Raw genomic sequence first — 11,237 nt, 5'->3', positions numbered from 1 at the left:
CGAGGAGGACCTAATAATAATAATAATAACTTTATTTATATAGCACCTTTTAAAAACAAAGTTATCAAAGTGCTCTACAGAGAAGCAAAGCATAGTCATAACTTAAATACCGGTAAACAAGTAGAAAACAAACAAATAAATAAAGTATACAAAAAAAGAACTGCATAATAGATCATAAAAGGACGACATTACTTAAAAGCAATTCTATAAAAATGGGTTTTAAGACGTGATTTAAAAGAAGTTATTGACTCTGCCAGCCTTATCTCCTCCGCTAGGGGCGCTACAGCCTCGGCACGCTGTTCTCCAACCGCCAAAGAGTCCAAAGAGGAAGTAGAAGAAGTTAAACGTGTATCAGCTGAGCTGGCTGATGTGAAGACTCTATTTCATTGTACGTGATTTTTAGAGCACGACTATAGATTATTGGGATGGAGAATGACACTCTCGTCTCTCTTGAAGATTTAGGGTAAGTCGTGAAATGCCAACGGCGGGAATGAGATGCGCGAGCGGCAGCCGTTACCACTCTGTCTCCTGTTGACGTGACAGGTTAGCTTTAGCAGCCGGAGCTAACGGGCAGTGCCTCGGGTCTCCCGGTATTAATAGACCCGCTCACGGGTTCACGGGTTCACTGAGCCCGGAGCTGCGTCAGCTCCCGCCATGACTGATGTGAGGCGCCGACACGTCCAACGGCCACCAGCCGTAGAGGCGTTATCCCGGTGCACCGTTCATTGAAACTAGCGGTTCATTGAAACTAGCGGTTCATTGAAACTAGCTGTGGTTGTCCGTATCAGAGACCCGGTTCTGTGTGCGCACGCAGGTCCCCATCAGAGTCCAGGACTGCACTAAAGAACCACTTCTCTCAATGGGGTTCGGCTTTAAGTGTGTCACACCCGTTGAAGCGCTCTTATCTGCGTGTGTGTGTCTCTCTCTCTGTGTGTGTGTGGTATACATGATCTGTGTGTGTGTGTGGTATACATGATCTGTGTGTGTGTGTTATACATGGTGTGTGTGTGTGTGTGCGTGTTATACATTATCTGTGTGTGTGTGTGTGTTAGACATTATCGCTCTCTCTGTGTGTGTGTTATATACATAATGTGTGTGATACATTGTATGTGTGTGTTATACATTATCTCTTTGTGAGTGTGTTAATCATTGTCTGTGTGTGTTATACATAATGTGTGTGATACATGGTGTGTGCTATACATAAAGTGTGTGTGTGTTATACATAATGTGTGTGTGTGTGTGTGTGTTATATACATAATGTGTGTGATACATTGTGTGTGTGTGTGTGTGTGTGTGTGTGTTATACATTATCTCTCTGTGAGTGTGTTAATCATTGTCTGTGTGTGTTATACATAATGTGTGTGATACATGGTGTGTGTTATACATAAAGTGTGTGTGTGTTATACATAATGTGTGTGTGTGTGTGTGTTGTACATAATGTGTGTGTGTGTTTGTTATACATAATGTGTGTGTGTTTGTTATACATAATGTGTGTGTGTTTGTTATACATAATCTGTGTGTGTTTGTTATACATAATGTGTGTGTGTTTGTTATACATAATGTGTGTGTGTTTGTTATACATAATCTGTGTGTGTGTTATATACATAATCTGTGTGTGTGTTATATACATAATGTGTGTGTGTGTGTGTGTGTTATATACATAATGTGTGTGTGTTATACATTATCTCTGTGTGTGTGTTATACATTATCTCTGTGTGTGTGTTATACATTATCTCTGTGTGTGTGTTATACATAATGTGTGTGTGTGTGTTATACATTATCTGTGTGTGTGTGTGTGTGTGTGTGTTATACATAATGTGTGTGTGTTATACATTATCTCTGTGTGTGTGTGTGTGTGTGTGTGTGTGTAGGTACCAAGGCCCCCTGCTGGAGGACGGGGCTCTGGACCCCGCTGTGAGTAAAGGAGCAGCTTCCCCTGAGTTCACTAAGCTCTGTTCCTGGATCGTCTCTGAGCTGAGGCTGTACTGCCGGCTGGAGGAGAATGTCCACGCCACCAACTGTGAGGAACATGTTATGATAGAGCATGTTCTAATAGAACATATTTTAATTCAATGTTAAATGACATCATGGTTGTGTGGGCACTTAAGTCCTTATGTTGGATTACTAAGACCTTCACGATGGTAGAAGTTACCATTCAGCAGTAGTTTCTGTGTGAGGCCTGCTGTAGCACATAGCTGTAGCCGAGCTTTAACCCTCCTGCCCCGCCCTGTTCGCCTGCTGCCCTCCAGGTCCCGGCGAGGCCGAGGCCTTCCAGCTGGAGATGAGCGGCCTGCTGTCGGAGCTGGCCTGTCCGTACGCCGTGCTGACCAGCGGACACGTCACCCAGAGGCTGCTCAACAGGACCGACTGCCTGCTGCTGCTCAGTACGACACCCGCTCTGTGACTCGCACCCCTGCGTCTTTTATTGAAGCGCCGCATTGCGCCTTTAACCCGTGAGGTCAAAGTCTCTTGCACTTTCAGTGGAGCGCTGTTCCACACCCTCCGACAGGGTTTCCTCTCCGGGCTTTGGCCGAGCAGAGGAACACTTTAAGTTACTTCTAAATATTTACTTGTATCATATTCCCTCCTCACATCGGCAGGAAATAGATCCGCTGCACAGAAAGAAAAGCATGTGCTGCTTCTCCTGCTACATCCGTTATTACAAGCTGAGTTCTCATCCAAACTAAATGATGACTGCGTGACAAATTAATCCGAGCAAAGGTCTTTACACACTGGGGCGTTTTATTTGTTTGTGATTTAATCACAATATACATTTTTTAAAACAGTTTTTATGTGATGAGTGCGGCGGAAAAAGCGCCAACATTTCTTTGCGGAGCGAGGGTTGTTTTTTGACCTGGACTAAGACGACAGACCAGATCCACTCCTCCATTCCTTTCACAACTAAAGTCCTCGACATGTACGCTGCTATCCGTTTACCAGGGAGCTCAAATTCACTCACACGCTTTTCTAAAAGCAAACTCAATAAAACAACTAGCCTAGTTCCGTATTTCCGTGTCATTTATTCCTCATGCCCCGATGTGTAAAGGCCTCAAGGCTGGAAAACACTTGTTTTTACCACGTGTCTCATTCATTTCTGAGGAGGTGAACGTACACATACATACTTTGCACTACTATCTATCTATCTAATGTATTTACTTAATTAATGAATACACTCTGTGGCTGCCAGTTAGTTGTATTCTATTTTATTGTGTATATTTAAATAAATATTATATATTATATTATTATATTATAATATTATATATATTTAAATAAATATATATATATATATATATATATATATATATATATATATATATATATATATATATATATATATATTACTTTATTTTAATTTTGTATATATCTTTCATCCCTGTTGCTTCTTTATATATTTGATCTTTTATCTTGTGTGTTTGTATCTTCAAGTTGTAAGGCGCTACTGATGACAAAAAATGTCCCCTTGGGGATTAATAAAGTATATATTCATTCATTCAAAAGGGGGAAACACTGGAATATTGTAAATCTTATTCTTTTACATTTGGTCCAGCCGCCACTAGAGGGCGGCGTAAGCTGCCTGTTTCAAGGCTCTGCTCCCCACACAGGTGCAACAACAATAGGAGAAAAATGAGGGCAACCATTCATGTCATGGTATACATTTACTCTACAAGTATATCCGCTTCGTCTACAAATTTCACATAACACTGAAACCGTTTTAAGTTTGACTTTCTGAAACGTAAGCATCCTGCAATTAGAGTTTATCTTTGTTATCCAGCCTTTCTGGTGTCGGAGCTGGAGGCCGCGAGGATGATCCTGGTCACAAAGCCTGAAAGGAAAGCCCAGGAGTCGGGCAGCCCCATGTTCCAGGAGCTGAAGGGCATCTGCATGTCTCTGGGCATGTCCAAGCCTCCAGCCAACATCACCATGTTCCAGTTCTTCAGTGGAATTGAGAAGAAGGTGAGTTTGTCTGTTGACACGGAGACATGACGTGCTCTCGCAAGAAAAAACATTTAAACCTACGTTAGAAGTTGGCCGGCCTTTTTAAAATCCTGACAATTGCTCCTGAAACCCTCTGTGTCCTCCCACTGACTCGTGATTGTTTAAACTACATCTGTACACATGCGACATCCTCTGTGCCGGGACCCTCGCATCGGTACAGGAAAAACTCAAACCCCCAAAACACCTCTAACAGAGAGGAGCTCAGTGTATCCTGAGATGTCCCCCAGCAGTCTTATAGGCCTATAGCAGCACATCTAGGGCTGGACCAGAGAGAACCTATAAGCAACAGTCTGGACCTCCATTGACGCAATGAACTTTGGGGATGCATTTCAAAGTGCTGAGATTTTAATGTTTTGAGTTGAAAATCATTTTATATTACTGCATTTTGTTCAGGTCATCATTTAAAGTGCTCTGAGCGACCGCTCCAGTCGCCCATGTTAAATTAACATACTGCAAGTTTACCTGTGGACGGACGTTCACAACGGGTCCAAACTACCGTACCGTGTGGGTTATCAGCTGCTACTTTTTTCCTCAGCGTTGACCCATGCAGCTTAAATATCGGTGCGGCTAGCACCCGCCAGCTAGCACTAGCACCCGCCAGCTAGCACTCGCGGAGCTGCAGCTAGCGCTCGCGGCGCGGCAGCAGCTAGCCCCCCGACAACCACCGAAGGCAGCGGGACCAGCCCCGGCTCGACGCCCGCCCGACTGCAGTAGCAGCAGCATCAGTGACTTATAAACCGCTGCGGCTTGTTTATGATTACATTTATTTATTTAGTAGATGCGGCTTATTAAAGGGTGCGCCTTATAACCACCGTTGTCTTCCCCAGTCACAGGATGGTCTGTCCTCACAGGAAAGGCTCAGTCGGTTGGAAGGTTTAGCCGTGAACATGTAGCGATAACATGCAGAACATATTGTCTCTGCTGTTTGATGTCCGTTCAGACACGTCTGCCTGTTGTCTTCTCGTAGCTGAAAGAAGCCATGAGTAAAGTCCCGCCCAATCACGTCGGAGAGCCCTTGCTGAAGAAGGCCCTTGGACCCGTGCACGTGGTAAATACTGAAACAAGAAATGAAAGACAACCCAGGAAGACTTCATAAACAACTGACCGGCAATAATCTTTCTCTTTTCCTTTGTTCTCATTTTCCAGGAAAAGATTGAAGCTATAAACCAAGCACTTGTCAGCGAGTACGAAGTGAGAAGAAAGATGCTGTTGAAGCGCCTCGACGTGACGGTGCAGTCTTTCGGCTGGTCCGACAGAGCCAAGGTACGAGGACAGTCTGGATCTACTTCATCTAACGACGTCTCGGTACTCTGAAGAAGCACGTGAGGAGCGTTTTAAACAGACAGTGCACTTTGTGCTGACTTTATCATAAAGAGTTTGCTCTGCCGGTGGAACGGAGGACGAGTCTTCTCTTGGTTGTCTGGTCCATAAAACATAAACGGGGAAAGATCACCAGTTCCTGTCCAACAGTCTGACTCTAGAGAGCCACAGTATTCTATGAAGTAAGAAATGGGGGAAAGGTCACGACGTCTTGAAGCCGTAAATGTCAAATATTATCAACCAATAACTTGAAAAGGTAGTTTGGTGACTCTTCAGACGTCCACAGGGCGTGACTGTCCTCTCGGGATCTGAACAGTTTTCAAATATGATAGATGGATGGATAGATAGATAGATAGATAGATAGATAGATTATTCATCCCCAAGAGGAAATGTGTTCGTCGTAGCAGCTTACAGACATAACAATAACAATAACAAGGATATACAACGAAACAGCAGAGTATTAATTTAGGAAATTCAATTTAAACTATAGAGAAAATGCAAAGTGTGTGTAGTGTATATGAAGTGTGTATATAAACATGTACAGTGAATAAAATTAATATATTATATATATTTGATAAATCTTAGCAGTGTGTCTGCATGCTTGTAATGTGTGTTTTCTTCATCATTCTTACTCAAAGAGGTGTGTGTGTGTGTGTGTGTGTGTGTGGCCCAGATGTTCTGCAATATGAATACTGTGCGATGACTCTATACAGATATGATGTCATGAACTACTCTCCATGTCTTTATTACAGACGCATGCTGAGAAGTTGGCCAGAGTCTACCAGCCTCTCCGTTCTGCTCTGGACACCAAAAGTAAAATCTCCGCCGCTGACCTCCTCGCCGCTCGACAAGACTTCTCCAAGATCCTCCGGACCAGCAGCGGCAGGATGAGGGAGAAGACTGCGTGTGCCATTAATAAGGTGTGTGATGCATACTGCTGTTCTGCTGCTGACGAGCAGAGGGCCATGTGCTCTGTGTCGTCTATTCCGTATCAATAACTGATGCTCAGTCTAACACTGGAACACATCTGGAGTTTTCCCAAACGAACAAAGTGTTCTTTCAATACTTTGTTTGGCTCCCGCTGCTGTGAAGACATAAACAACTAGTTGTGTATGTGTAGATGCATACACACACAAAGTATGTGCATTTTAAAGCCGTGGGCACTGAAAACATGTGAATTTAGTCTAAAAACTCAACATTTTCCAAACGTAGTTCTAACTCAACTTCGTTCTCCGTTCGTTCTAAACCTCCTCCCACATCACAGGGGTCTAACAGCTAAAGGTGGGCTGCACAGCAGGTATCTATGATTATGAAAACAAAGCAGACCCAAAGCAGATTTAAACCATTTCCTTTCATGGCTATGAAATGCTGGCCTCCAATTGTAATGAACAACTGTCCAAGTTCATCAAACTACCAGATGTGGTCGTGTGTATTATATGAATCTCAGTTGCATTATGTTATTGGACATGTTGTAATTTCAGGCTGCCATAAAACACTCAGTCCAGGGACAGCAGATGAAAGTTATCCTCTCTGGCTCACTCACAGGTTTACTGTTGATTAGTGAGCAAAATAAAGAATAAACGAATCAAACCTCTACTTCACACACAGCTGTTTGCACGCTCATCACTGTGAGGCTCTCCCAAGCGCCTGCATGACGGTGGGCTGAAAGTCCACTTTATACCTTCTTGCAGGAGGGGTTTCTGGATTTTGCCCTGATGGACTTTCTGCAGGGCCTTTTTCTATTCCTGATTTGCACTGACAAAGTTAGTTCTTTTATCTTATTTATTTTACTGACATGCACATCTCTCCTTAGAGCATTGATTAAGAAGTAGATGCAGCTCCATCTCATGTAACTGTACTGCTCCTGAAGGTCCGTGATGGTCTCTCCTGATGGGAGGATGTGACGTTCTGGAGACGCTTCGGATGAGTTGACTTGATGTCAAATGTATAGTTTAATTATCATGGCTGATCACTGTAGTTTGCACCAGACGTTACTCAAACATCGTGCATCCGTTGGACCGTGACGTATTAATACGCTTTTAGTGCTCTAGAAAATGTTTAAAGCTGTTTTGCCAACATATGACGTTGTGTGGTTTTGATCAGACGTATTTTGTTTTAGAAAAAGGTTGGGGATGTACTTTTAGTGTACATTTAATATGTTTGTTCAAGGCTCTTCCGTCAGCCCGTTAGCCGCCGAGATTCAGCAGCAAGATCCGCTGTTATGCCTTTCAAGAGGAACTAAACGATGGTGAAAGAATGATTCCAGATCGTCTGCATCACGGGAGCAAACACGCATGTTATGTGTTAAAACGTCACAGCGACTTCTCCTCCTGTCCCTGTGATAAGCCGGTTGATTTAGGGGGAGGAGCTCTTCGACCTCGTTGGAGGGGGAGGAGCTCCTGGACCTCCTTGTAGTGGGAGGAGCTCCTGAACCTCGTTTTAGTGGGAGGAGCTCCTGGACCTCGTTGTAGTGGGAGGAGCTCCTGAACCTCGTTTTAGTGGGAGGAGCTCCTGGACCTCGTTGTAGTGGGAGGAGCTCCTGAACCTCGTTTTAGTAGGAGGAGCTCCTGGACCTCGTTGTAGTGGGAGGAGCTCCCGGACCTCATTGTAGTGGGAGGAGCTCCCGGACCTCATTGTAGTGGGAGGAGCTCCTGGACCTCGTTTTAGTGGGAGGAGCTCCTGGACCTCGTTGTAGTGGGAGGAGCTCCTGAACCTCGTTTTAGTGGGAGGAGCTCCTGAACCTCGTTTTAGTGGGAGGAGCTCCTGAACCTCGTTTTAGTGGGAGGAGCTCCTGGACCTCGTTTTAGTGGGAGGAGCTCCTGGACCTCGTTGTAGTGGGAGGAGCTCCTGGACCTCGTTGTAGTGGGAGGAGCTCCTGGACCTCGTTGTAGTGGGAGGAGCTCCTGGACCTCGTTGGAGGGGGAGGAGCTTCTGGATCTCGTTGTAGTGGGAGGAGCTTCTGGACCTCGTTGGAGGGGGAGGAGCTCCTGGACCTCGTTGGAGGGGGAGGAGCTCCTGGACCTCGTTGGAGGGGGAGGAGCTCCTGGACCTCGTTGTAGTGGGAGGAGCTCCTGAACCTCGTTGTAGTGGGAGGAGCTCCTGGACCTCGTTGGAGGGGGAGGCGCTCCTGGACCTCGTTGGAGGGGGAGGAGCTCCTGGACCTCGTTGGAGGGGGAGGAGCTCCTGGACCTCGTTGGAGGGGGAGGAGCTCCTGGATCTCGTTGGAGTGGGAGGAGCTCCTGGACCTCGTTTTAGTGGGAGGAGCTCCTGGACCTTGTTGGAGGGGGAGGAGCTCCTGGACCTTGTTGTCTCCCCTATCCGCTGCCATTCTAAGTTTCTGTACATTAGCTGCTAACTTCAGTGAGCGTTAAAGAAAATGGCTTCAGATAACACATTCGGCACAACAGTTCCGCTGTGAACTCCCAACGCATCATGTTCTGTCAAACCGACAGAAACGTATCTCTTAAGCTCAAACAAGCAACACGCAAACCTGGGGTCCAATTTAGGGAGAGGGCTTCTTCCATTTGAACCGCTTTGTTTTAACCAGGCTTCTTACGTCATGGAAAACCTGGAAAAGTCATGAATTTTTAAAATGGTTATGTCCAGGCCTGGAAAATCCCAAAGTTTAGTAAGAGTCATGTAAATGTGTTATATTCATGTGTTCATAACGTTCATTTACGCTGAGTTTGAAATAATGAATATGCTTTTAAAAGAGACTCAAAATATAAGCAGGCATACATACAGGCATCTATATAAATGTTTATTCTTTTAATCAAACTATTGTCTCATTCATTTGTGTCATTTAAGGTTTACTGTATGCTTTGTGTTCTCATTGTTAATTTAAATACATTTACTCACCTTCTCATGCCATGAACCCACTGGTCAGGTTGTGCTGAACCCGGTTAACGTGAGCTGTTGTTTCAGGTTCTGATGGGCCGCGTGCCGGACCGGGGGGGCCGGCCCTGTGAGATCGAGGCCCCGCCCCCAGAGATGCCCTCCTGGCAGAAGCGTCAGGACGCTCCCCAAGGCGGAGGACACTACGGTGGGAGTGGAGGAGGGAGGGGGGGATACGACCACCACTCCCAAGGCCGAGGAGGATATGAGAGAGGAGGAGGAGGGCATGCAGACAGGGGAGGTAGAGGAGGAGGCAGAGGGGGAAAGGTGCAGGGCGGCTGGGACGGAGGAGGAGGAGGAGGAGGAGGGAGAGGCGGTTACAACCAGGGCCACTATCAAGATGCTGGAAACCACCAAGGGGGAGGAGGGAGAAGAGGGGAGAACCAGGGAGGCTTCCAGGAGCCGGGCTACCACGACAACTACCAACAAGATGGAGGCTGGCATCAGGAGAGAGGAGGGGGTCGAGGAAGTCGTGGGGGAAGAGGAAGAGGAGGAGACAGAGGAGGAGGAGGAGAAAGAGGTGGAGGACGAGGAGGGTGGGGAGGAAGAGGCGGGCAGAGCTTTAACCAAGCAGGACAGTTTGAACAGTTCTTCCAGCACGGCGGGCAGCACTACAACCAGGCCGGCTTCAGTCAAGGCAGACACTACACTAGTTGAAGACGAGGCGTCCAGCAGAGTCCTCTAGAGGCGCCACATCACACGGGAACACATTTAAAATGCCTTATCATCCAAGTTACAATCCTCAGCACGGTTTACACGTTGACACAAAGCCAATGAGGACGTAGAGATCCGTTTACGCTCAGCACAGTTCTGATTCATAGTTTTACTAGAGAGCAGTTTTATTGTAGTCCTTTGCTTCGTCATGTTCTTCTCTGCCTCCTCAGAACAAGTGTTCTCCTCCAGGCGGTGACTCGTTAGTTGGACTCTGCTGCCGTGACCTTGACCCCTACTTAGCCTTATGCGGGACATGAAAGTCCTACGACTGCAGCGTCGGGGAACCTGCTGTGTGTCTGACGTTAGAAGTGCACTCTTGAAATCCTTCATAGTTTCATTGAATTTGACGATTACTTGAAAACGACTTCATCTTCCAGTCCTCATTTTGTTTCAGTAGTTTGACTGGAATGTCCTTTGTTACTTATTTAAAATGTCATCTTTTACTGCTCGTGGAAGATTGTGTGCATACAAATGTGGATGTTGGACGGTTTGCATGGGTGTGTGAGTGAGCAATAAAATCTGAAATGAGAACATTATCACTTTTCATTCAATGGTCTGATTGTCTTAAGTCCAGGAACAGCTAGACGGTGAGAGAAATAGTTTCCTCCAGAAGCTCATTTACATTTTGAGTACAAAAGATCTAAATAACACAAAGGACAAAATATCAATGTCGTAGTATCAATTAAAAAGCTATGGAGGAACAGCAATCGGTATAATTTGGCATTACGGTTTACCAAATTACAGACTTGAATTAATTTAAGCAAATATCGCTACACTTTATAAAAAATAGTACTAGCATGAAATTAAGTAAAGAAAGTAGTAACTTCAACTTTCGTTTTGAATTAGTTGGCTTCTGCTTGTTACATTTTTTTTGTCGAAGGATATTTGAAATAATATGTTATCTAATATATTATCAAATGAATTTGCCTTAGTGTGGAGCCCCTAGGGCTCTAGACCTTTTCCCCTGTGTTTGAGTTGTCATAGGAACCCCCAATTAATTCCAATACTTGTGTTTATTGTATTTGTTCAGCAAAGTCTTGGGGGGGAAATATCTGCAAAAAAAACACTTTTAAAAGATATTTTGATCATAACTATAAACATCCAGCATGATATGAGCAAGATTCCACAAAAATGCCTCCTTGATGATCCCTGGGCTTTTCAAACGGTTCAGGGCCTGAACAACAGCCACTGTTACTCTAGTACTAATGCTTTTTGGAAAGATTAGGACCGAAAGAATCGGAATCTGCAACAAAAATCACAATAAAACAAAGCATTGGGGTGTTACGGGGGAGTTTCAGTCAAAAAAATTAAAA

General features: G+C 45.1%; 1 protein-coding gene across 1 annotated transcript; it reads left to right on the top strand.

The window, feature by feature from the left end:
- Window positions 1-339: 339 nt before the first annotated feature.
- Window positions 340-10,418, top strand: fam98a (family with sequence similarity 98 member A). The gene is made up of 8 exons (XM_079229772.1): window positions 340-463; window positions 1,872-2,020; window positions 2,250-2,384; window positions 3,773-3,954; window positions 4,964-5,044; window positions 5,143-5,259; window positions 6,069-6,236; window positions 9,241-10,418. Exons 1-8 carry the CDS (start codon window positions 426-428, stop codon window positions 9,865-9,867), a joined length of 1,497 nt encoding a protein of 498 aa, XP_079085898.1. The 5' UTR covers window positions 340-425; the 3' UTR covers window positions 9,868-10,418.
- Window positions 10,419-11,237: the final 819 nt, after the last annotated feature.

The sequence above is a fragment of the Taurulus bubalis genome (assembly GCF_910589615.1).
Source record: "Taurulus bubalis genome assembly, chromosome: 14".
Lineage (NCBI taxonomy): Eukaryota > Metazoa > Chordata > Actinopteri > Perciformes > Cottidae > Taurulus > Taurulus bubalis.
The sequence above is the reverse complement of the archived record's forward strand: the minus strand, read 5'-3'. Positions and strand labels throughout refer to the sequence as shown.

Coding starts and splice junctions, on each gene's coding strand:
- fam98a (XM_079229772.1), top strand. CDS start 426: ATGGAGAATGACACTCTCGTCTCTCTTGAAGATTTAGG. Junction 5,045..5,142: donor CCCTTGGACCCGTGCACGTG/GTAAATACTGAA, acceptor CTCATTTTCCAG/GAAAAGATTGAAGCTATAAA. Junction 5,260..6,068: donor GCTGGTCCGACAGAGCCAAG/GTACGAGGACAG, acceptor TCTTTATTACAG/ACGCATGCTGAGAAGTTGGC.